The 27,581-nt window shown below is 44.3% G+C and overlaps 1 protein-coding gene across 4 annotated transcripts in view; it reads left to right on the forward strand.

The window, feature by feature from the left end:
* POR (cytochrome p450 oxidoreductase) overlaps positions 1-27,581 on the forward strand; it is a 532,686-nt gene that overhangs the window by 445,089 nt on the left and 60,016 nt on the right. For all 4 annotated transcript variants that reach the window (XM_086954766.1, XM_086954764.1, XM_086954765.1 and 1 more), the window contains 3 exons: positions 204-322; positions 13,050-13,231; positions 15,138-15,287. In XM_086954766.1, the coding sequence (XP_086810892.1) occupies positions 204-322; positions 13,050-13,231; positions 15,138-15,287 (451 nt within the window). The remainder of the gene's footprint in view (positions 1-203; positions 323-13,049; positions 13,232-15,137; positions 15,288-27,581) is intronic.

The following is a 27,581-nucleotide window of genomic DNA, read 5'->3' on the forward strand; positions in this document are numbered from 1 at the left end:
CAACTTTGTCTTATCTATATGTCATATCTATTGATGCAAGCTCTTCCAGGAGACTCTCTTGGAGCTAGTATTTATAATGTATTATTGGGGTACATTTTGCCCCTGTGTGCTTATAGAGCAGAGTCTTGAACTTGGCATGAAGTAAAATTGCATGACTGCAAAGTAACACTACCTTTTTATTTGCCTTTGATTATTCTCTTAAGATACGAATCTGGAGACCACGTAGCTGTATATCCTACCAACGATGCAGCGCTGGTAAATAAGTTGGGTGAAATCCTGGGAGCAGACCTTGACACTGTCATATGCTTGAACAACTTGGACGGTGAGAGCTTTGCTGTAATACTGAGACTCAAATGTTGTGGGAAACTGTTGATTTTGCAGCATTAACAATCGCACTAGATTAACTTGCTGTAAGCCATGTTTTACTTATTTATAAAATTAACTGTACTGACATAGTCTACTGCGACTGCAAATGTTTTACTTGATACGTCTGATGGTGATCTTGCAGGTTAGTATCAGTGCCTAGAGAATGTCCCAGTGTCTCCCTGCCAGAGATTAGAAAGTTCCCTAAAAGTTAGAACCCTTCTGTTGTCCATACCTGGACTCAACCCCGGTTACCTGTTTAAGGAATACTTCAATTAAACAAATGCTTGTTTGCCTATTTTATTTTTATTTGTAGCAGAATGATTCACAAACTAATTGTCATCTAGATGCAATGCATCAAATGAATAAGATTACTGGAAGCTGTTAGTGTGAAAAAGTACATAAGAGCCCTTCTGAATGACTTGGTTGGTCGATTGTTAAATCCCCAGTGGCGAGGTATTCCAGACCTTAGGTCCCATCATCATAATTGACATTGGAGGGTACTTTCTAGTTTGCTAGGTACTTGGTGGCAAGATTGTGATTGCATTAAAAAAACGAACTGGAGTTTATACTCTGCAGGTAGTGGATGAAGGAATCACCTCAGAATGAAAACATAATCCGTTTTTTTTGTTAGAATAAGTCAAGAGGACTACAGAATCTTGTGCCAAGTGCGGCAATTAAAGCTACCAATGTAGTAGCCCCATATAAAGGACATTTACATAGACTATGGAGGAACTCACTTGAAACAAAGTACTAAAGCATGGGTAATTTTGAGTATTAAATGCAGAGCTTGAATAAGCTGGCATAGTTTTAAAATGAATCACTGGACCATCAAGGACTTGAGGGCTATCCAGATTGAGACCTGTGTCCCACCAGATACCTAGTCATAACTCTGCTGCCAAGTCTTGTTTCTCAAAGGAGGAGCTTAGAGGAATGAACCTTCACTGCATATGTTTTGCATTCTAGCACCCTATAACTATGGGTATAGTTCTGTTTGAAGAAATTAACAATAAATGAAAGCAAATGACACAGAAAACAATTGGTTAGGGAACCTATTGAAGAGTTTATTGTAGTAGGACATCAACGTTTGGGCTGCAGGTTTTATTCATGAAGACAATATTAAAATGTCCAATACGGTAGTAGTTTGGATCATGCTTGTCTGTGCCAATGTCACTCTTCTATGGACGCGTGGAACCGCATTTAGGCGACATTTGTCCTTATTGATGTCAGTTCCTTCTTTTAAAGCCACTTGATGCAGATCTGGAGCTACCCCTGGTCTCATCTCAAAACACCTATTCTTTTCAAATTGATAAAAATACAGTGTGCAAGGTAAAATGTCACCTCCGAAGATTACAGGCTTTAAACCTTGTAAGGACTGTCACAAAAAAATGCTTGTGATAGCACCTCATCGATTTGCCTGGGGTCAGAACATGACTCCAAAGCCTGCAGGAACATTAAGGCAAAGCTCTCGGCAGCCAAAAGACTCCACATTGTGTCCAGTCGAAGGAAAGGTCCAGTGTCTGTTCGTTGTTGCAGTCAAATTCTTCAGGTAAGTTGAAATTCAAACTGCCCCCTTCCTGCCACTCATGAATTCCACAACGTCCCTCCCAAAGCCATTCTCTTTGCAGTCTATTCTGACCCATGTCCGAGGCAACCAGAATTTCCCAAGTCAGCAATGCACAAATCGAACAATCTGTTAGTCCCTTTGTCACACTACTGGCTCCCTCTGGCAAACCATCAGTCTCCAAGGAAATGCAAGGACGTCCACCTGGGACTCAGCCGGTGGGTCTGTCTTTGGTGCCAGTAGGACATCAGTTTGTTGCCGACTCCAATTCTGATCAAAACCCTCACCAGACTATGGAGTACCAGCAATGAAGTGAACACTGGTGAGCTTTCCGACTCTATCGGCACTGCTCTGACCTTGATTGATGCTGCTCCAACAAATATTGGATGGAATGCTGAACTAATCGAACATTCACCCCCAGTCAAGAGATCTGGGTTCAATCCATCATTCTTTTGCTCACAATGCCACCCAATTTGACCCAGCCATATGCTAATCAGTCCTGACTCTGCTCCTCATGGGAACAGTCCAGCCCGAACTGCCAAGCCAGTTCCTTCCAGGACCGGAAACAAACTTGATTGAGGCTGAGCCATAAACCTCTTGGGCCGCAACTGACTATAAACTGCCCTTGCCTCAAAGAGGACTCAAACTCTGAATACTTTATGTGGAACTGATTCTGACAATGATGCTGGAGATGAATACCATATACAGATGACAGTTGATGCAAGGACCTTCAGGAGGTCCGTGGAATGGGCACTTCACATGACACTGGGTTTGTTTCACTACCATGCCTGACATGGAAGAAAATGATTCATTCGCAATGTTCACGGAAGTACTTGACCTCAAGTTACCAACTACGGAGGTGAAAACTAATGTCTTTATGGAGGTGCTTCCGATAAATATTGAGCTCCTGCTTGGGGCTTGGGCAACCACCTGTTCTGGGCCTCCAATGAACAGACAGCACAATGCCACCATCCAGCCCCATGGGATACAGACATTTTGAGTCTGCACCGCATGCCTAAGCACCTGGTGGTGCAGGTCTCAAAAATCAAAGGGAATCCTAATGCATTCCCTACTACACCACCAGACAGGGAATAAAAGCACATTGAAACTTAAGGGAAGCACATGTTTTGCTGAACAGGTTTTCTACTACATTCTGTTAATGCCTGCTGCTTTTTGGAGTGTTCTACCCAGGCTCTTTGGGACTCCATTGCACAGATTTTACCCAGTGTCCTTGCCAACTTGCATCATTCTTTCACCAGGCTATCCAGGATGGCCACAATGTGACTAAATTTACCATCAGCTGTGGATTAGAGATCACCGATTTCTTTGGCTGGCCTAATGGCCCCAGTGTGGCTTTCAGAAGTCACGCCGGGATGAGGTTCACCGAGGTCTCCTGTGCTATTCTGCGTGCCCCCTGATGGCATTTGCCTTTTCGGTGAGAAGGCAGATTCCGCCCTTGAGCATTTTAAGAATAGTAGGACCACTGTGCACTCCTTCAGCCTGCCTGCCACACCACACCAGATGCGCCCACATTTTTGCTCTTTTCATTGCCTCCAGTAAAGCCACCAAGCTCAGCCTGCTCAGAAAACCCAACAGCCTTTTCGTGGCCACTGTGTAGTACCCATAGACCACATGGATAACGGACAGAGTGCAGCACAATCTGCTGCCGCAGCCTCACACCTCTTTAGTGTGTCTTTCAGGGCACACAGCCACCCTGTTGGAGGCAGTACCTATACATTTTTAGCCAAGATGGGAGGCGATAACTTTGGAAAATGGGTTTAACAGATCGTCCAGTGGGGTTATGCCCTACAATTTTTTTTATCACCCCCGCAGCACCTTCCACCATCCTCCGAACAACTGTCTGAGGACCACCTATCCTTCTTCAAGCAGGAAGTGCAAGTCATAACGAGTGTGCCTGCACCAGAAGTATCTTGTAGTTATTGTATTACTCTCCTTTGACCCATGCGTCTTGTAATTATGTGATTATTATTGCTTTTATTCCTATTTAATGTCGATATTGTATGTATTACCCTCCTTCCATCCTTTTTGTAAAGCGCTCTGATATCCTTCGGGATCTTGTTCCCGCTATATAAAATGTTATAAAGAAATAAATAAATAACTTACTCCTGCAAATTTCTGGTGCCAGAGAACAATGGAGGTCTTTGTCCTACTTTAGACCTTTGTCCTCTCAATACCTTCCTGCTGGAGGACAAGTTCAAGATACTCTCCCTGGCCCAAGTGTTTTCTGCCCTAGATCCAGCAGACTTGATGGTAGCATTGGACTTACAGGATGCTTACTTATTCATCCCCATCCTGCAAGCCCACATGAGCTATCTGCAGGTTGTGTGGGGCAGAAGCATTTAGTTCACTTTGCTACCTGTTAGCCTCACCAGTGCCCCTTAGGTGTTCATGAAAGTGATGCCGGTGTTTGAAGGGGTTTCAGTCTTCACATACCTCAATGTGGGTTCGCCGCGGCAGTCGTAACCCACCTCCAGACTACAACAAACTGCTTAACATCTTTTGGGTTCACTATCAACATGCTGAAGTCCCATCTGACACCTTCGCAGATGCTCCCTTTCTTCTGAGCCATTCTGGACACTGCAGTTTTATGCATTCTCCCTGGGAACGGAGAGTTCAGCACATTTGGCAATGATCTCGATGATTCAGCCTCTGTCCTGGATCACAGTGAGCTTTATTTAGAGGCTGCTGGCTTCCTGCGTCCTGCAGGTTAAGCACGCCAGATGGCATATGAGGGCTCTGCAATGAGATGTGAAATTCCAGTGGGTACAACATCAAGGGGACCTCACCTGTCACATCTAGTTTTCGCAGGAAACTGCAAAAGACTTGCAGTGGTGGTTGCTGGACCGTGATTGGGTCAGTGGCAGACCCCTCTCCCTTCCCCTTCCTGAGCGAACAATGGTGCCTGAAATGTCACTTCAGGGTTGGGGGTTGCCACTTGGGAAAGGTGGATATCAGAGACATCTGATCTCCAGTGGAGCCTTGGATCTTTATCAGCCTTCTGAAGTTGTGGGCCATTTGCTTGGCATTGATGTTCTTCCTACCTTTAAAGAGAGGTTTGTGCAGGTGTTGTTGGAAAACACCACAGCCATGTGGTGCTACAACATACACAACTCAGTGGGTTGCTGAGAATGTGCAATGTCAGCACTCCTGCATGTTGGTGTTTCCAACTTCTCTCTCTTGCTCTCGCTCTCTCTTGGAGAAACACGTTCTGCCTAGATTGAAACTCAGGACTCCTGAGCACTTTTATGCTAACAATCGCTCCGGCCTCAAGTTCTGAAGAAGCTCAGGAAATAATGTACCCAAGTTATTTAGTTTGGGCAAGAGAAAAAGAAGTCCAGAACTCATTGGCCTGTGCACCTGTCCTCTGTTCAGGTTACCGCCTCAGGAAGCTCTTCTGTCACAGCAGCAGGTCAGGGTCCTGTACAATCTTCACCGCAAATTTTGGAGTTTGAGCAGGGACAACTAACTGCATTCAACCTCCCTTCTGAGGTTGTTGATGTTATCTTGGTGGCCCAGCATCCCTTCAAAAAAACCTGTATATACCTGCCTTCGGGGCGAGGTCGTGATTTGGTGTGGCACTCAGCAGGCTGACCTTCTTCAAGCCTAGCTATCCAGGGTATTGCTGTTTGTATTGTCCCTAACCTAGAAAGGACATGCGTTTGGGCTACCAGTTTTTTTTAAGCAGAGGATCCGCCCCCTTTCATTTAATCACCCGTTCTTATACGTATTTTTGAAGGGTTTGCAAGATTTGATTCCACCTTCTCTTTATCATCACTCAGTGGAACCTTAACTTGATCCTCCCTGTACTCTATCTAACCCCAGATTCCTGATAACCCTGCCCATATTCCCCGTTCTATAAACTGGTGTCTGTTCCACCTAAAAGGTCCTTAACCTAGAGATCAATTTACTGTTGGGCTCTACATCTGATCAGTGTAGAGCCCAACAGTAAATTTACTTTTTGTAGCCTAGAAAGTAATTAGCGTCCGCACGCAAGAGGCGCCTATATGTAGTTTCATGCATCACTTCTGAAGCATAATTACATTGGCGTGGAGCTGCACAATGCCACCTACCAGAATGCAGAGATACTGCTCAAAGTTTCCAGATCCAATCTGATGCCTGAGGAACATTCAAAAGGTGAGGAATCTGCAGTCCTAGTATTACCAGAACGAGTGTTACCAAGAGTAAGTAACTTGTGATGTATTGTGACGTGTAAAGCTGTGAACATTTTTCGGTTTAATTATTCACTATAAGATGTTTACTTTGGAAGGAACATGGTTAGATGTATATAACTCTTCAGGGACCTTTTAATTGTTTTATGGCCGTTTTATTTCTGATTGTAGGGTTTAGCCTGTTTGAGAATTCAAGTTTTTCACATTTGTTGAGTCAGTAAAGCTGAGTAATGAAAGTTCAATAGTTGGAGCAGGGGGCAAGATGGCGTCTGACTAGCGGCACTCGAGATCGCTCCCGATGCCCTAGTCTTGAAACCGAGGAAATGACGAAAATGGTGTGCTAAAACATTACCTTCATGGAAGCGGCTCTCAAGGACGGCGTTTGGATTACTGCAGAGAGTTTGGTTTTCGGGCTCCTGGCGACCGCAGCAGCAGTGCTCACGGAGCTCCGAGTTCAGCGTCTCGGAAAGAACGTGGGCGGAGCCGGCATAGCAAGCGGAGCCGGCAGAGTGCTCCGCGAAAACGGCAGCGAACGCAGGGCGAGGTCTGGTGCTGCGCACAGGGAGACAGATCACCTGGAGCTTTCCCCGAAGAGCCGGCAGAGGGACGCCCTGATCAGAGCTTCTGCCTACAAACTTCGTGAAGGTGGAGAAGGATTGGTGGGCAGGCAACATAACCCAAAATCTGGTAACTGCTTGTTAGGCGATATGGCGCCAAAAAACGCAAGAGGGGGTAAAGGAAAAGCCCCAGATGCTGAGCAAGGTGTTCCTAAACAGGCAGCGACCCAGTAGGAAATCGGGAGAGGCAAGGAAAAGGACAAAGACTTTGAAAACACCCTAGGTGAGAGCGGTGGGGTTACAAATGATACTGGGACACATAGCAATATCAGGGGAAAGAGAGGGGGGGCACCAACCCCAGGGACCGTAGTAAGCTCTACTAGCGAGGTCAACGTTGTTATCTCTACTAATGCCAATGCGGGGATGAGCTCCAAAACCATTACAGGATATTTCTCTCCGGTGGCTCAAAATATCCCAAGTAATACATCTGATGCAACTGATGCTGTCCACATAGTTGAGAAAACCCCACGAGCGTTGGAGAAAAAAAAAGAGAAGACTGTGGCTACACGAAAGGATAACGCAAGTATGCAAGAAAACCCTCTGACAGTCAGTAATATGCAGGAAGCTAACCTAGAGACTCAGTGGGGGGAGATGGTGGAGGCCCACGAACTAAATAAAGAAAGCGGAGAGCCAGGATTGATATCAGATCCAACGCAAAACCAAGAGAATGGTTTAGAAGTGGGAGTGGAGGAGACGGAAGCAGCTACTCCGCGGGATATAAATGATGCAGGGGCTCTAAGAACTGAAACTCTTCTCCAGGAGCTCACAGCAAGCAGTGGTCCGAGTGGTGCGGAGGACAATCTAGATATACCGGACAATTTTTACTCAGTCACTGACGGGTCTGAGGATACCCCATCTGGGACAGGCGAGGGGGAGAACTTAACAGACGCGAGCCTCGGCTCCAGCTCAGGGAATAGTAGAGCCTCCCCCAATGAGAGGGATACAGTCACCAGGAGAAAAAGGCTGTCAAAGCGACAAAGAGATACGCAGTCACAAGAGAAAGCATCCAGTGGGCAACGACGTATCAGTGGAGCCAACAACGCAAACACCTTAAAGTGGGATTACTCCGCTACACGGGGCACCTATCTGGAACATACGCTGCAGGGTGGCACAGCCGGGTCAGAAGCTGAAATCCCCCCATTGCAGCAGATACTGGACTCAATAAAGCAGTTGCAAGAAGCAACAAAGATTGAGGGGAAGAAAAACCGACTGGCAACCAAGAACCTGCAATGTTCAGTTAAAAAAGTGGCTAAGATTTGCGCAGACACAAAAACAAGGGTATCTCATCTTGAGGATCGCACAAGCACCTTGGAAGATCAGCAAGTATATGATGCGGCCAAAGTAAAAGGACATGAGCAGCAACTAACTGACATCCAATGGAAACTGGAAGATTTAGAGAATCGCCAGCGGCGGAATAATCTTAGGCTCCTGGGCATAGAGGAAGGGAAGGAAGGGGATGACGTGAGAGCCTATGTATTGAAGCTATTGAACGGCGCATTCCCGGAGCTAAGCCACTGGGATTGGGACAGGGAAGTTCAACGAGTGCATAGATTTCCCATGACCATGAAGAAAAATCCAACCCTAACCCAGGGGGGAACCCAGAAACAGCAGAGGCCCCGAGCGATTTTGATATTTTTCGGGAATTTTTTACTGCGGGAGGAAATTTACGCCAAAGCCAGACCAAACGCAAAGCGGTCATTTGACAACCAATCCTTTTTCACAACCCCGGACTACTGCCATACGACAGTCGAAAGGCGATGGAGACTGAGAGAACTATTGGAACCATGCCATCAAATGGGACTACAGGCATATCTAATGAATCCGGCTAGGTTGAAGATTATATATAAATCCACGGTCAGAGTTTTCACCTCCGAAGTACAAGCAAAGGCGTATATTGACACATTAAAAGCAAGTGGCCCAGTAAATACTACAACATGATCCCCTTTTATTGGGGCATGAAAATTTAGAAACAAATGGATGCATAATGCCAGGGTCACTTATGTATACAGTTGAGAAGCACGGATGTGGTGGGGGGGGGGAAAGGTGAATAATGTATAGCACAATAGTATAGCACACTAGAAGCATATACAGAAGGATGCAGGGCAGAGGGAGACTGGTAGTCAGACACCATCACAGAGACTTTAGGTCTACTTGCCTCAGCAGGAGTGGGGAGGTTAGGGGAGGGACAGTGGGGGGGGGGGGGGGCAAGGAGGGGGGAAAAAAGGGGAAAAAATCATCATCAAGAAAACATATAGAGGAGGGGGGAAGAGGGAAGGGAAAAAGGAAAATGGGGGAAAAATGTCATTTTTTTATGCGGATAGTCACAATTAATATATGTGGTTTGAATGACGCTAGAAAACGGAGAGATGAAGGAATATCTAAGGTCAGTACAGGCAGATATTGTATGTATACAAGAAACTCATATTGAGATATCTCGCAAATTTCTGCTAGAACAGCTTGGATACCAGTTATTATCATGTACCACACAAGGGCATAGGACGCGTGGGGTGGTAATATTGGCACGGGGCAGGATCATAACAGTAAAAAAACAAAAGGCAGATCCATACGGTCGATGGGCTATGATCGAATGCAAAGTATATGGATTTAGCTTCACTCTTTGCTCTATCTATGCTCCAACAGTAGACGACCCAGAGACCCTAGACCATGTTAATGTAGAATTGGCAAATTGGCCTATACCCATCATAGTCTGTGGTGATCTGAATATCAATGGGCTTCATGGGCTGTGGAAAAACGATCCTGCTAGGTTCCCGGGCCGAAAAAAAGAGAAGTCACAGGGCTCTAATGCAAATGATGCAAGACAATGGACTTGTCGATGCATGGGAACAGCAAAATACTGGTGGAGGAGGGAGTACATACTACTCAATGCCACATAAATCTCTTGCCAGGCTGGATTATTTTCTGATCTCACCTGCATTGATACCTAGTATCAAGATAAGAAAGCTACCACGGGTGATATCAGATCATAATCCTTTGGTCCTGGATATTTCTATTACAAATCAGCAAAGGGAAAAATTTAATTGGACCTTCGAGAGAGCCTTGCTATATGATCCCAAGTATGTAGCACAGATGGACTGCTGGTTAAAAGAATTTTTAAGACTGAATAGAGGCTCCGCTTCTCCCGCAATAGTCTGGGATACCATGAAGGCTGGCATAAGGGGGGAAACTATTAGTTTCTCTATGAAGAGAAATAAGACAGAAAAGGAGGAAATAGAGAGAAAGCTAAGGGTAATAGCTGACATTGAAGAAGAAGTAACGGAAGCAATCAGGGCCAAACATGATGTAACAGAGATATTACAAAAACTGGGAATAGCAAAGGCAGTTGTAGGCGAGGAATTCGCAGTTAAAGCAGCAGGAAAGTACATGGCATGGAAGCAGGAACAGTACGAGTACAGTGAAAAGATTGGTCGTATACTAGCCATTAGAACCCGACAGGCGGCAACAAAAGGGGAAATTTTACAAATTATCTCAGAGGGAGGGCTTTCAGCCACCACACCAAAGGGGATTTGCTCAATCTTTCAAGATTTTTATCAGAATTTATATCATCCTGACACTGACGTTGATAGCGGGGAGATAGAAAGCTATTTAGAAAATGCACAAGTCGAGAAGTTGACAGCAGCGGATAAAGCAAGGTTGGAAATGGATTTCACAATAGAAGAAATACAAATAGCAATCAAAGATCTACCAGCTGGAAAAGCTTTGGGCCCTGATCTTATCCCGCTGGAATTTTACAAAATGTTCTTATCCAGCTTAGCAGAGGATCTCTATCAGCTTATGGGGTCGATACAGAAAGGAGCAACACCTCCAGAGTCCTGGGGGGAGGCAACAATGGTGGTATTCCTGAAAAAAAATAAACCTCCAACAGAACCTGGGTCCTATAGGCCTATAAGCCTGATGAACAGTGATACGAAGGTTTATTCCAAGATCTTGGCCAACAGATTAAGCTCAGTCATAGGCAAAATTATATCCCCGAGACAACATGGGTTCATCCCGGGTAGGGGCACGGCAGATCACATTAGAAGAGTGTGCACGATGTTTGATGGGACGGCAGCCTCACGAGACCCTAGGGCTTTAATATTGCTAGATGCCGAAAAAGCATTTGATAGGGTCTTGTGGGGTTTCCTTTGGACGGCATTGGCTAAGGCAAACATCTGCGATATTTGCATCAAAGCGTTAAGTGCCCTATATAAAGATCGGACGATAAGACTCAGGATAATGGGAGAACAGAGTGGGATTATAAACATTGGACGAGGAACAAGACAAGGGTGCCCCTGCTCCCCGTTGCTCTTCGCCTTTTATATAGATGCTTTTATCAGAAAGATAGAGTTAAATGTGAATATTAAACCAATCTTGCTGAATGGATTTGAAACTAAAATCCTAGGGTATGCTGACGATTTGGCTGTAACATCTGCTGAGACGGCTACGGCGATATCGGAAATAGAAAGAGAAGCAAATTTATATGGGGCACTGTCGGGTTATAAATTAAACCAAAGTAAAACTCAAATTGTAATTAATAAAAAAATAACTATGGCAGATCAAAGAATAACGGAATCTGCAGTTTATCTAGTTATAACGATAACCTCAGATCTCTCTAAGATAGTCGAAATGAACTTGGGGCCGCTGAGTAAAAAGGCCAAAAAGGATCTAGGCAGATTAAATAATCTGCATTTAACAAGAATAGGCCGCTGCAACTTAATAAAAATGATATTTCTGCCTAAGATACTATATCTGTTTCGAACCATCCCGCTGAAATTTAATAATAATTGGTTCGGTGAAATAGAGGGAGTTGTAAACCGCTTTATATGGGCCAAGGGCAGAACACGGCGAGCACTAAAATTCTTGTCATTACCAAGGAAACGAGGAGGCCTTGCGGTCCCAGACTTCAAGGCTTACTACTGGGCGGCTGTCCTGCAGTATATCAGAGGGTTAGTGGGGGGGGAATATGGAGGACCAATGGAGAGGGGGGATAGTGTCCCTGATACATATGTGTTATTAATCAAGGGATCTAACAAGTGGCTCCTTACATTTAATGAAGCCAGTTATTATAAAAAAGTTAAGTTTAAGACCCTTGGATCAGCAATATCAATTTGGTCTGCCCTTAGGAAGAAAATAAAAATGGGGAGAATGAATTATTATACGCCTTTATTTAAGAACCAACTTTTACCAACGATATTTCATGACCAAGTAATGAAGAAATGGGACACATTGGGTGTAAAAACCATTGGCGATCTCATAGATACGACAGGCCTTATGACATTTGAGCATTTACAGCAGCTACATAACTTAGATCGTAGAGACTTTTTCAAGTATTTACAAATCAGATCAGCCTTGACAAAAAAACAGGGAGGGGATATCAATTATAAGAGAGAGGAAATCATGGAATTTTTAAGAGATAAAAAGGGTTGCTCGATATCCCAGATCTATGGGGAACTGAATCAGCTTAAGGAGGATGACTGCGGAAGGGTTGTATTAAAATGGAATACTAAGCTAAACTTAACTGGCAATGAAGTCGAAAAATCATTTCAACTATTAAATTCAGTGCTAAAAGTAACCAACCTACAAGCTCAGCAAAATAAGACCCTGTTTGAGCTCTACTATACACCGCACAGAATCGCTCAATGGGGCGGAACAACGGGGATTGTCTGCCCTAGATGCCAAGCTTCGCAGGCAGACACTATACATATGTTTGCGGCATGTCCAGCCCTGGACTTATTTAAAAACTCAATAGAAAAATTCCTTGATCGAGAATTAGGGATTAAAATCAATATAACAAACGAAGTAATGGTTCTAGGGGTTACCAGGGATGATGTAGAAATACCTGAATATGAATTCATATATTTAGCAATGGCATTAAGTCGGTTATGTGTCGCAACAATGTGGAAAGACCAAAATCCGCCAACATTCTAACAATGGTTATCGCGGTTGTTAGCGATATATATATATTAGAAAAAGCGATGTACGATAAAAAGGGTCGGAAGATAAAGCAACTGGGGAATAGGATATGGGCTCCTATAACTGATTGGAAACAAAGGCTGGAAAATGACTAAAGAAGAGTATAATTTTCCCTTTATTCTCTCTTTCATCTTTTCTGTAGTCTAATAGTAAATGGATAATTTGTTTAGTTTGTCATTTTATTATGAAGAGATATATTGTATGTATCCTTTTCTTCTACTTATTTAAGATTGTGATTTATAAACTGACGGAAATAATATGAAAGATGAAATGCTTTATGTTTGATGAATAAAAAAAAAAAGGAAGTTCAATAGTTGCTCTGTATATTAATCTTGCATCTTTCAGAGGAATCCAATAAGAAGCATCCTTTCCCCTGCCCCACCACTTACCGCACTGCATTGACCTACTACCTGGACATCACCAATCCTCCACGTACTAACGTGCTCTATGAGCTGGCACAGTATGCAACTGACCCCAAGGAGCAAGAAAATCTTCGCAAAATGGCTTCTTCCGCTGCTGAAGGAAAGGTGAGTTTTTGTTGAGATATAACCACATATGTTCTGCAGATGAATGTCATAAAGATGGACCAAAGGTTTTGGTTTTGTGACTGAGAACGATGAAAGGTGGCATACAGTTCCACGCCAAAGGGAAAGTATTATAGCTATTCATTATTATCATCAGGATAAAGGGGAGGATGCAAATCAGAATGTAGGTGAAGAAAGTGCCTGCTTTCTAGACGGCAAGTTACTATAACAACAGCAGAACATTAACTAAAAGCAAGAAAAATGGTTTGCCAGAACTGGCACACATACAATCATCACAACAGAAAGTTTTTTATAACACCAGGTCAAAGGTAGACTGGGTAAAAGACACGTCGAAGTGGTTCCAAAACAATGTGTTTTATAGTCTGGGTATACTCATGTTCTGGATTGATATTTATTAAATCCAAAATGACGAGAGATCTTACTTGCAGGGGACCAGTTTATACACATTATCCCTCACTTTGAAATCTTTCTCCTGCCTATCCGTGTCCAGTCTGATGACTGAAACCTGTTCTTGTCTCCAGTTGACTTCATGTTGTGGAGCTCACCATTGCATCCTGAACTAAGAATGTGTTGTCTCTTTAGCCCGCTGTAGATTGAGCAGGACCACCTCCAAATCCCACCGACACCCTTCAGGTTTTGACTTTTCCATACACATGCACCAGCCAACTCATAACACTTGTAACCCAGTTTTTTGTGGAGCTGTTGCTCATAGAGGCTCAAGTAGGATGGTATAGGTGTGCTACAAATTTTGCTGTACTAGTGCAGTTTGAAACGTTTGACATTTACAAGCATTGCTGCTTTGTTTCCGGAACTGTTTCATAAATTATAAGCATGGCCACTGGAACTAAGCAACAGCTGAAAATCAAACAATTTGGCAGAAATTACTAAATTATGCAGCACATTACGTAGCAACAAAAAGTACATTCTTAAGCTTAAGATGGCAAATTATGTGATTATGAGCAGTACCCTGTAGTAGCCTAATTTGTTTCTAGGAAGTAATGATGAACCCCCAATAAAGTTCAAACTCAGCATTGCTGTATCTGATTTGCAAAAAAAAGGGCAAACGTGTTTAAAATGTAGGAATAAATGCAGCCTGATAGGCTTACATTGAAAACTGATTTGAAAAAACCCAGTCTCTTTAAGATGCCAGGAACGTCCCCTACACATGAGGCCTTCTGCTGGCAGTTGTCTCTTAGAATCAGTTCTTTTTCAGGATGAGCAGTGTATTGTATTGGTTTTCCAATGTCTAACCCTACCCAACTGGGAGGCGGGCGAGTCATTCACAACTTCAATGAAGATTGCTACAGTGCGGGAGTTTGTACAACGACTTACCTGAACAACGAAGCCGGAACCACGGATTACAAAAACCACGAATTTCATTAGGCACGACTTCCCTAAACCACGAGTCTCTCCACTACACTCTGCACCTGTAAAAAATCACTCCAAAGAATTAAGGGATAAAAGGGGGAGTGGGGGGTCTCCCCCCACAAAAAAATGATAAATACAAAAAAAAGAGATAACGGTATGCGTTGTAAAAGAATAATAAGATAATACATTTAGATCCGTTTTTTAAAAAAGAAAGGTTCACGCAAGAATTATTATAATTACAATAGTGCCATCTAATGGACAAAAACGAGATATAACATTTCGTGGTTAAGGAAGTCGTGCTAAAAAAAGGTAGTGGTTAAGATAAATCGTGGTTAGGCAATCGTGGTTCCGGTAGTAGTTGTTTAAACATACAACCTAGATTAGGTCTGAGTATGTACAGTGTGGCAACATTTGTGCTGTCAGCAAAGTGCAGCAAGTTCTGAAGTTAAAATGCATTATGATGTATAACTAATATTTAAAGTACAGGTTTTTAAATTATATTTTTAACGCTATTTTTTAGGCTTTGTACCTCAATTGGGTTGTTGAATCCAGAAGAAACATATTAGCAATTCTTGAGGATGTACCATCTCTCCGGCCTCCAATTGATCATCTTTGCGAGTTGCTACCACGCCTCCAGGCCCGTTACTATTCCATTGCATCCTCCTCAAAGGTGAGTCCCCAGAGATGCTCAAAATATGGGTACAGGAGGTGCTGCAGTACCCCCTGATAAACTTGTTGGAGCAGAAATAGCAAATGAGCAATAAAAAGGTCTTTGAATTTTTTTCTCTAACAGCATTTAATGTGTCTGAAGAAAGGTCAAATGTTAAGCAGTTTGGGACAAACTGCTGTCAATTATTTTGACACAGGTCTGCCTTTGTTTTATTTCTGTGGCTGCAAAGTAGGGTAACTTTGTGTATTGAACTAAGTTTCAAAAAGAAGGGAATAATATGGCAGAGACTTTCTAATTCATATATAAATAAAAATATCTCAAACTTGAAATATGATTGAAGAAAGATTTCAGTAGGTTCAGAATAAAGCAAGACAAATTAATTACGCTTTGGACGATGCACGCACAGTTAAAACTGCTGTGACTGATACTTTTTCCTTTTTCAGTATGCACTGTTTTCATAATTGCAAACCCAAAACACTTTAGCTTTTGTCATCAGACTGAAGTGTAGTATGGTATTGGAATATAATGCCAATTTCCTTACACACTGACACTATTTGAAAGTGTTGTGTAAACAGTGAGAATTTTACTATCCTTTTCCAATATAAGCTTGTGTTTAACTTACTTCTCGAACATTGGAGCTTTTATATGTTCACAAGCTTGAACACTTCCTCTTTGTCAGTCTGGGAAGCTGTGTACAGTGTAAAATATGAAGAGTACTTAAGGGATGACTTATAAGTATTAAAAAGGGAAGGGCCAGTCCTGGCAACAGGTTTATTTTGCCTTGTAGACATACAAAACTATACTGCAAGCTGCAGTGACAGGCATGAGACATGTTTTTGCAGTGCTACTTTAAATGTGTGGGTGCTGCTTCCCACTAGTAGCATTTAATTTACAGGCCTAGGTACATGTAGTACCACATACTAGGGAATTAAGTAAGTTAAATATGCCAATAAGGTCTAGGCCAATTTTACCATGTTTTAGGGAGAGAGCACAACCACTTTACCACTAGTTAGCAGAGGTAAAGTGCACAGAGTCCTAATGCTAACAAAAACGATTACAGCAATAACAGGGGAGTGGTCAGTGTTCAATATCGCAATATGTCTTTTAGAGCCAGGAACTGCTGGATTACACATTGATTTTAAGATCCAAAACCAGAGGGGCCTCCCGTAAATCCGCGTGAATCTACCCTCTACTAGACCCTCCTCTTGTAGTTGGACCAATGTGGGTGCAAGGGAGCACCTCCGTGCCTGGAGTCTTCCTGGTTGCCAGGTCCCATATGGATGGTGTGCCCTCTTGGGTCGTGATGAGGGTCTTCTCCCTGACTTTTGTGGGTATTCGAGGAAGAACTAGGTCATACAGAAAACCATTCTCAGGTGCCGTATGTTGATCAGGCCCTGATTTCTATAATTGATTGTAAAGTCCATAGAAGATCTGAGTGATAACATGGTACTTCAAGGTCCCTTACTCGTCTCGGAGTGCTGTTATAGGCAAGTGTTGTGTTACATTGTTTAGTTTTCAAGCCAAAAGATGGCCAGATTTGTTGAACGTATGTGCCATTCTGTCTGTAGCAGAGCTTCGCAACCAGACTTGTTTTTTTTAATGACATTTGATTAGGGATTCCTGCATCAACGTGTCTGTGACTAGTTGTTTACCTGTCTAAATGCAACTGTTTTCCATTCTATCCAGGTTATTTTTGCAGGGTTTTTATGGCTGTCCCCACTGCTTTTATACATTATCCTCGGATTGCTACCTTGAATGCTTCCCATTTTATTGGTACTTCCATCATCATGTGAAGTAGCCTTGAATTTGGTTTGCAGGGGCATCTAACTAGGCAAGGTCTTTCAACATGGAGAGCTGAAGGCTCATGGTGTGGACGAGTAGAAGGGCTCTTTCCCAATCAAATGTATTAGTGGGTTATTATCAGATATTTCCCTGCCTAAGTAGTCTGGGAAAGAGACTTGTGAACAGTGTTGTAAAGCCGTCTATCCTGGGTGACTATGTCCAAAAAGGGGACTTTCCTACAGTAACCCTGCAAGAAGTCCTTCTTATGCTTCAGGAAGGGGAGTACTTCACCTCCTTGGATCTTTAGGTTACATATTGTCATGTCCCAGTACATCAAAAACATAGACAGTATCTGCAGTTGTCTGAGGCTGGCCAACACTACCAATCCAAAGTGCTTCCATTGGGCTAAAATCTGCGTCCTGGATTTTTATAAAGTGCCTGGCTCTGCTTTCCTCCGGACACAAGATCACCACATATACCTGTACTTGACTCATCAAAGCTCAATCAAAGGAAGTGGCTTGTGCCTTTACATTTTTCTGCGCCAGCCTATTTCAGGAACTTGGGACTGACACTGAGCACCAAGAAATCTTTCATTCATTCTATGAGAAGATTGCATTTCTTGATGGCAGTCTTGGGCACTCAGCTGGGTAAAGCTTATCCAAGAAAAGAGTAACGAAACCTTCCGGCTAAGGCAAAGGTATTTTGCTCCAAACTCGCTGTGACTGTCCAGACATGCACATCCCTTCTAGGTCTCATGTAATCTTCTACTGCCTGGTTCCCCTCTACAGGCTCTGGAGAAGGCCTGTTCAGCAGGAGCTAGATCACTAGTTGAAACAGGTAATTGTGCCCTGGAACAACACCATGCAAGTCACCAGAAGGCTCAACCATGTTGTGGTAGGTTGGATGTTCTGTTTAAGCCTCAAAGCGTGTCTTCCATTCCAACCTTCCACAATTAGAGTAATGATGATTGATGTGTCCATGTAAGAGTGGGGAGGCCTGCAAGAGCTGTCCACAAGTGGCCTATGGTCATTGGCAGAGCAGCAACTCCACATAAACATCATGGAGTTATGGGCCATTAGGTTGGGCCTTCAATCATTCCTTCAAAGGTTAACAAATAAGCTGTGTTAATCAGAACGGACAACACAACCTTGATGTATAACATTGCAAAACAGAGGAACAATGTCCTGTTCACAATCGGAAGAGTCAAAGACGCTGTGGAACTTGGTCTTCTCGAACGAAGTGGGCATTGCAGTGGAACATCTTCCTGGATGCCAGAATGACCAGACAGTCACGCTCACCCATGCCTTCTTGGATTGCCACGAGCGGGCTCTCCATCAGGACCATTACTGACTCTTGTGCTTTTTGTCTCTCCAAGCAAGGCAAGAGGACCCTTATGTCCCTCTGACATAATGCATAGCTCTATTGAATGAAATTAAATGAAATGAAAAAAATATTTGGTAAAGCGCACTGCGGCCAAGCGGCTTCCTGGCGCCTGGCGCTGGGGACCTGATCAAAGCTCACGGAGGGAACCCAGGGAGACTAGGAGGGGAATGCCTAAGAGAAAAGGAAGGTTTTGAGGGCTTTGCGGAAGTGAGTGTAGATGGGGATGGAACGAATGGAGAGTGGAAGACTGTTCCAGGACTGAGAACCGAATACCCCCCGTTCTGGATTTACGGAAGCGGGGGATATGCAGAGGAGAGAGGGAAGAGGAACGAAGAGTGCGGCTGGGGGCATGAGAGGAGATGAGAGAAGTGATGAACAGGGGAGCAGAGCGGGAATGAGCCTGAAAGGCTAAACAGGCCAGTTTAAAGAAAGATCTGAAACGGACAGGAAGCCAATGAAGGGACTTGAGAGCAGGGGTGATATGAGAGGATTTAGGGAGGGAGAGGATGAGGCGGGCAGCTTGGTTTTGAGTGGCCTGGAGTCGGCTGGTTTCGTAGGCGGGTATGCCCACGTACAGGCCATTCCCATAGTCGAGGCGAGAGGTGACAAGGGCCATGACATAGTTTTAAGTGCGTCGGTGGAAAAAAAACGCGAAATTTTCCGGATAAGACGGAGGGACAGAAAACAAGAAGACACGACAGAACTGATCTGACTATGCATGGATAAGTCATGGCTGACTTTGATACCAAGGGTACGAACAGAGGAGGCGGGCAAAGGGGGGGGACGAAAAGAAAGGGGCCAGTGTGCAGGAGACCAAGGGTTCGAGGGACCACCAGTGAGGACAAGTTCCGTCTTGTCTGGATTGAGCTTCAAGTGGTTAGCGCTCATCCACTCAGAAATAAAAACTAAGGTGGAACAAAACTTGGGGAGAGAATCAGGGGTAGAAGAAAGGTCAAAAACGAGCTGGAGGTCATCTGCGTAATTATACACAGAGACCCCCAGCTCAAGAAGGGAGGTGATGGATATAAAGATTGAAAAGAAGGGTGGAAAGCGAGGAACCTTGGGGAACACCGGGCGGGGAGGGGCAGAAAAGCCGGAGAGGTGAACCGCCTGGGACCTGTCCTGAAGGAAGGACGCGAGCCAAGAAAAGGCCGCGCCCCGAATGCCCGCTGCGCTGACACGGTCGAGAAGGATGGAGTGGTCAACCGTGTCAAACGCAGCGGACAGATTGAGAAGGACCAGGGCTTGTGGGAGGTTAGAGTCGGCCTTCCCTTTGAGTTCGTCCAAGACTGCCAGGACCACCGCCTCCGTGGAGTGGCCCGGGCGGAAGCCCGCCTGATGGGATGCCAAGAGGTCGTTCTCCTCGATAAGTGGAGAGGCAGGAGGTAACATGGGCTTAAAGGATCCTGCCAAGATAGGGAAGAAGGGAAATGGGTCGAAAACTAGAAGGGAGAGAGGGATCCAGACCGGTTTTTTTAGGATAGGGAGGACTATAGCGGATTTAAAAGAAGAGTGGACGGAACCAAGAGCCAGAGAGGAATTAAGAAGAGCAAGAGGGGGGCGGGACAGTTGGTGAAGAGAGTTTTAAGAATGCGTGCCGGCGCGCAGTCCGCGGGAGAGCCAGACTTGACTTTGACCAGAAGTTTTAGAAATAAATCAAGGGAAATAGGGGGGAAGAGAGCGAAAGAGGAAGGGGGAGGAGGAAGGAGACAAGTGAGACGTGGTTGAGGCACAGTGGGGATGTTGGCTTCAATCTTCACAATCTTGTCGATGAAGAAATCATTAAGTGAGGAACAGAGGGACTGTGAGGGGACCAAACTAGGGGTGGAGCGATCAGAGGTGGCAAGATTGTGAACCAGGGAGAAGATTTCACGAGATTTGTTAGCAGAGAGAGCTACTTTCTCAGTGAAATATGTGGTTTTAGCCACTAGGATCGCTTTTTTATATTCGATGAGAAGTAGTTTATATTTGGCGCGCAAAGAGGGACAGTAATTCCGTCTCCAGTGGCGTTCCGACCGCCTAAGGTTGAGTTTAAGCGTTTTAAGCTCTGGAGAAAACCATTTGTGCGCGTCTTAGGGGCGGACCGCCTTGATCTTTCTAAGCGGGGCAACTAGATCACACAAGGAAGATAGCCATGTGCTAATGGCGTTGACCTGGGATTCGAGAGAAAGATCAGTGAGGTCTGGGGCAGAGGAAGCCAAGGTAAGCGAGAGGGAATCAAGGTCGGTCTGATTCAAATTACGGGCTAGAATGTTTTTCGGAAGAGGGGGCTTGTGGACCGCGCCCAAGTGAATAGAGAAGGAAATATTAAAGTGATCTGACCAGACACAAGGGGATATAGAGGGAGGTGAAACTACAGGACGTGAGGACCAGATTTGATCCAGGATGTGACCCTGGGCGTGGGTAGGGACTGTGACATGAGATGTGAGGTTTAAGCACTGGAGGGAGGCAGAAAAGTCTTTAGAGGGAAGATCTTCCCTAGGATCGCCCGGCCAAAAGTTAGTCGCCGAGCAGAAGGACGGAAGGAGTTGTTGACCACCAGAGTGGCCAAAAGGTCCTGAAGGGAGGCTACAAAGGAAGGCATAGATTGAGGGGGACGGTACACGAGGACAACAGTGAGCAGAAAGGTTAAGGGAGCGGGCCACCAAGTAGTCCACGTTGGGTATGGGGGGGTGAATAAGAAGTTGAAATTTGAAGATCGACCAAATGATCATCGCCACACCTCCCCCAACCTTACCGTCCGGACGGTCAGCTCGGAGGGCGTAATGGGTATCGGGGAGAATGGCTAGAAGATCGGGGAGGGAATCGGCGGTGAACCAAGTTTCAGTCAGGAAAAGGAAGTCTGGGGAATCGGTGGTCAAAAGGTTGAAAAGTGCCGTCTGGTGTTTGACTGCAGAGCGGGTGTTGAGCAGGTAAGCAGAGGCTACATTAGGAACAGGGGAGGGACGGGGGACAGGAGGGGGGTCAACAGAGGGAAGAGTAGGGCTATGAGAGACCGGGATCGGGTGATAAGGGGAAGAGACGAGAATGCCGAATGTATCAAGATGTCGCAGTAGTGAGGGGGAAGGTGAGGAGATAGCAGAGAGAGCTATGAGTTGAGCTGAAGTATAAACCAAAAGAGGAGCAGAGTGTGTGGCCCCTGGTCCCCGCCCGTCGCGGACGGGCGCAGACGGGCTTAACTTAGGCGCAACTTCGGCGCCCCTTTGTCGCGCCCGCTGCGCTCGTCCGCTGCGCAGCCGGGAATGAGTAGCCATAATGTAGGGACACATGGGGGAGGAGGATCAGGGGGCTGTGGCAGGGGGAGAGGGGCCAAAGAACTGCAGCGCAGAGCCCAGACCCGCCCAAGATGGTAGAGCCGCCCGTCCCACTCTGAGAATCAGGCAAGGAGGGGGCGATCAGCGGAGGCGGTCTGGGTCGCGTGCAGGAGAGGGGGCAGCCAGGGAGGATCAGAGCGCTAGGTCCAGAGCGCTAAAAGAGCAGTGCAGGTAGGCAAATTTAAAAGTTTCCAAACAAGAAAGTCACAAAAATGAACGTTGCTCCCGGAGACGCCTCGGGAGGTCTGGAGGTGGATGCAGAATAGGCGCGCGATCAGCCGACCGCCTAAAGTACTTTGCCAGGGGGGGAGGGGCCAAAGAACTGCAGCGCAGAGCCCAGACCCGCCCAAGATGGTGGAGCCGCCCGTCCCACTGCGAGTCAGGCAAGGAGGGGGCGATCAGCGGAGGCGGTCTGGGTCGCGTGCAGGAGAGGGGGCAGCCAGGGAGGATCAGAGCGCTAGGTCCAGAGCGCTAAAAGAGCAGTGCAGGTAGGCAAATTTAAAAGTTTCCAAACAAGAAAGTCACTAAAATTAACGTTGCTCCCGGAGACGCCTCGGGAGGTCTGGAGGTGGATGCAGGATGGGACTCCCAATTAGTACAGTATCCCTTAAAGATGACGTTGAACCAATAATTTATTAGCAACAATATTACCATTAGCGTGTGTGTATATGTATATGTATATATATATATATATATATATATATATATATATATATATATATATATATATATATATATATTTTTTTTTTCATTACTAGTCGTATGACTTTTCACTATTCAAGCACTAGCTCACTTGTATCGCAGTAACCGTGCAAGGCAAACTGCAATGCAAGTGTAATCGCTGTCCATGAGTGACTCATTGCAACTGTATTAATAATTTGCAACCATGCCCTTTGAATAGTCTGAATATTATTGAAGCCTTTAGAAAGCCCTAGGCATGCGCAGCAATAGGGGTCATAACACTTGTTTGCTTTGAGATGCACCTTTTTTAGGTTGAACCTGAGTCAGCGCACATGCGCTGCACAGCGAGACGGCTGTAGTGCAGTAGGAAAGAGAAGCCTCTACCCACTCTCCGCCCATGTTTGGTATTGGCTTGTGTTAGTGTCCTTCCTAAATGCTGGCTTCTGATTTGTAAATAGGCTTGTTAGTCCCTCCTTAGTACCACCCAGTCTTCATTTGTAACCTCCTATGGTTACTGGCCCCTTTACTTTGGTTGATACATGGTACATGTTATTTTGTCTGTAAGCACTCTTTTCTTTGAGTTTCTCTTCGTGCAGGCACGACCTGCGCTGCTTCAACTGGACCAGCCAGTGTACCCACCCCCTTCCTTTCCGTGTCTTCAAGGCTCAGGCAGCCACTCACTGATTTAAACGGGTGACCGGTCCGGTCCTTCCATTCTTTAGATGCACTAGTTTTTTTTTTTTTAACTCATGCCCATATTGCAGCTGCCTGCCCCCCGTTGACCCATGGCTACGCTCGTTTTTTCACGCTTTCTTATCTGCAGGCACACTAATGCACGCAGGCAGGCTCACTTGTAGCACTCGTCCTGCCTCACGCAATGCCACCTTCCCCCTGCCCTGCTAAACGCATTAATTCTCAAATACTGCTTATTTTCAGCAGCAGTTGGGTGCACTTCTAAATATATTTAATCAGAGTAAAAAAACATTCAATTTCTGGCCATTTGTTATTACCAATTCATTCGGCAGTCTTTCCTTCCAATTTACCTGACTTTCCAATCGCAGCTCTTCTGGAGAGGGCTCGGTTTCCGCCTGGGAGAGGATGCATAATATTTCACCTACAAGGACGATGACAGACAATGCTGCCCGAAGATGTGCTCGTGTTTACAGACTGCAGCCACAACAGAAACTAAAATTAACATGCAATCACTGGCTTCCTCTCAGCCGACCATTCTTTAGGATAACTTTGCGACATTTTTCACATCTTGTTTGGTATTGTAGCATATTTACTAGTTTTCAACTTGTATGTTTTAGGTAAACATTTACAATTAACCAGGATTACAACTAGAACAAAATTAGTTTTTCCTTGCATTTATATTTGGAAACTTGAGGTGCTGGTTGCACCAAATATTAGAATTTAGCTAGAACGTAGGCGGCAGAGAGGGAGTGGAAAGAGCACACGATGGGCAGCATTTCATTTCCCTACGTCCATACACCCATTCAAACACAGCAAGCTCTGGGGATTGTAAGTACGTACTCCCTACTTAGCTCTACAATCGAGGTCTACCAACCCAATTGACCTATAGTTCACTCTGCTCCCAAGCATAGAACTGAAGCGTGAGTATAAACACATCATGTAAAGACCACTTGAAAAGCACAAGTTCAAATACTCTGCATATTGAAAGGCACAAGTTCAAATACTCTGCACAATTAATTAATGCACCAGCTGTCAGTAAGACAGACAAATATGATCGATTCAGATTTAGCCATACAGAGGGTTAAGACTATCCCATCTCTACATACGCCCAGACAGGTGCTGACACACACTTCCACACCCCACAGTTCTCCACACCCGGTTCACCTGCTTATGCATGTGCAGATAGCCTCTGCAACAAATGCCAAATCCCGTCCTACAATAAGAGATCCACACACAGATACACTGCTGTTGATTCTGTATCACAATGATGCTTATGGTCTGTGGCACAGGACAGCCACGGTGCACAGTACAGTACTTGCCCCAAGAGATGTTCTTTGTTTGCTAACAATGCATTAATAATGTAATAATAATGCTGATAAGTCTGAGATAGTCCAACTAAAAACCACACAGTTAAAGGAATAAATCATGGTGCAAAACATCAAAGTGCTGCAAATGTCATGCATTCTAAAAATGTCTTGTCAATGCAAGGAAAGGATTACACATGTAAATGGTAGGACAGCTTCTGCGTATTGAACGGTTTCTGTTTCAATCCCTTCAACTACAGTTTGGAAGTAATGACACACCTAAACAAGTACAGCTATCAAAAGCATAAAAGTGCTCCAAGCGCAACCCAAACTAGCAGCATCACAGAAGAATTGCACTTTACCACCAATATGCCGAAGACAACCAACTATGCTTGAAAATCTTCTCCCAAAATGACACATGACTGGCATCAACTCTCAGTAACATACAGGTCTAGATGAATTAACATTTCCCTGACTCTTGTCCTTGCCGCAACTCTTTTCAGCCTGTTTATAAACGAGTTAGTCAATTTCTTACTCACTGAGAAAAAGCTAGACGTCCCCAAGCTGGCACCACGCTAAAATTCCAGCTACGATGTTTATCGATGACACTCTTATTATCAAAATCTCCCATGGGGATACAGAGGGTACTAAACAGATTGAACGCCTTTTGAAAAGAAAGAGGGCTTGAGATTAACCTTCAAAAAACGAAATTCTTGATGTTTAACTCAGCCAAAAGTATCCAATCAAATCCACGTCTAAATGTTAAACTTCTAGAGAGAGTATCCGCTTTTGATTATCTCGGCATAACTATCACAGAAACAATTAATTGGGGGGCTCAAATGAAAAAATCAACCCTGAAACTAGCGCAAACAGCAGGTGGCCTAACAAAGGGTTTTCGAAAATCCACCAATAAACCTGTGAACCCAGCAATAGAAATATATACGGTTCAAGCCAGGGGAGCGGCATTGTACGGCGCAGAAATGTGGGCTCATCGTTGTTCTGACAGTCTTACGCGGATAGAAAATACCTTTCTCAGGCAACTGTTTGGTCTCCCCTGGAGCTCCCAACTCACGCCGCCCGATTGGTCCTGAGGGTAAGGGCTATTGCGGAAGAAGTCCATCTCAGACCCCTTTTATTCTGGCGGCGTCTGTGGGTTACCCCAGAACTTGCAGAATATAGGGATGAACTAAGAGAGGTGATGAGTCTACCAGGACGGGGAGATTACCCTGGCTCTCTCACATTCAACATACTTTAGAGAATGTGGGGCGGGGTAATCTTTGGGATAATTCAGAAAAGGCATGTGCTATAGTGTCCAGGAAAGACTTAAAGGACTGTTATTGGGAGTATAAATTGGCCCAACTCCACAGTAATCCCTTAGAAGGCAAACTAACTGCAGCTTTTTTAGAAATTAAGGATCGGTATAGTTTAGTGCCGGCACAGAACGACATTAAGCCGGCAACTGCTAGGAAGCTTTACCACAATTTAGATATGGAGTGCTGTCATTCCGCTCCTTTACAAAGAAATGGAGGGGCTTGCAAACTCTGGGGTGTCCGGCATGGGACTCTTCCTCAGAATCAGATTACCATGTGTTCTTTTGCTGCCCCGGATACCTTAAAGCGGGAAAACGGTGGCTGGTTCAGATATGTTGAAACCCAGGAACCAGGCTCTATTCTGAGCCTTCAGGATATTGAAACATGGTACTAGCCTCCCCATCGTATATTTGGTAACCGGCTTTTTATTCTCTATGTAGTGTACTCGCAGAGTATTTTTAAAAATAATTTTAAAAAATGACGGAAAAACTCCTGTACACCAGTTGTCAAATGAAAGTATTTTAAAAGAATTAGTTGCTTAATTTAGAACTATTTTAATGGTGTAACTGTTTTAAAAATATGAATCTATTGATATTCTGGATTGAGAATTGAACATTTCTACTGGAAAAGAGAAGCTCTGATCTTTCAAATTCTGTCTGCTGAACTGTTTGTATATTCTGCACATGCACTTTAAAATGGCCGCTACTGCTTCTTACATCTGACTGTTAGTGATTTACATGAATAGAACCTCCACCCATTTAGCTGCTGCCATAGATTGTGCTGTCTTTTATACTGTTCTCGGCCATACCTGGGTATGACTTATCTAAACTCCAAAACTGCATATACCGGGTTTTTTTATTTTTATTTTACAGCAAATTAATCGTATGCTATTGTACATGTGCTTTTATGGTCAAACTGGCCAAAATAAAGTTATTATTGAATTGAATTAACATTACCTCATATTCAATCCTGACAAAACTAATTTTCTCATGATCTCGCCACACCCTGGTCCAAAAATTGGCTGTATTCCCATAATGAAAGAAAGGAAAGGGCTCTTGGCCAGTACGAAACTACCTTATTCACCAGTTGTGATTTAAGGTAGTTTTTTAATCAAATCTAGGTATAGGCCTTAAACCTAGCTAATAGACAACATTCACTACAGAGGATGAATGAACGCTCAGTTGCACCTTACATAGTATATAGTGAAGTTGTACTCACTAATAAAGCTCGAAAGCACAGGTAATATTTATTGTTCCTTGATATCTATGAAATATCAATTTTGTTTTACACAAATTTCACATGGTCAGCCAACAAGTGTATGTGGCGACGCCTAGGGCTTTTTCAAGGCTGCAAAGAAATGCAAGTGGGGAAGGGAAAAAACTAATGGAGACGAGAAAAACATTCTTAGCTAAACATTTCAACATCAAGTGCTGATTTAATGTAAGTGCATAATGAAGTACACTACTCCTGAAACAAAAAGGAAATGCTGTATATGTATATCATGGAACTGGAGGTGCTACACGTGATTAGTTGAGGTTAAAAGGGGGTGGGCTACAGGATACACTGGAGAGACCGAAGTAAGATTTCTAAGTTACAGCTTAAGTAAAATTATATTTTGTATATCTAGTAGTTAGGCACAAGCAGAAAGAAATTCCAATGAGTAGCTTTGTGACCAGGAAGGTGGTCAGTCTTATGGTCTTGTAGATCAAAACTATCCGAATGTATCTGGTTTGTTCGCTCAATTTTAGTCTGTTAAAAAGGTAAGGAGGATACAAGAACAAAACAAAAGATTGAGAAAAGATGTAAAGGAAAAAGCAAAAATGGAGA

This window comes from Lissotriton vulgaris, chromosome 2_1 (genome assembly GCF_964263255.1).
Source record: "Lissotriton vulgaris chromosome 2_1, aLisVul1.2, whole genome shotgun sequence".
Taxonomy (NCBI): domain Eukaryota; kingdom Metazoa; phylum Chordata; class Amphibia; order Caudata; family Salamandridae; genus Lissotriton; species Lissotriton vulgaris.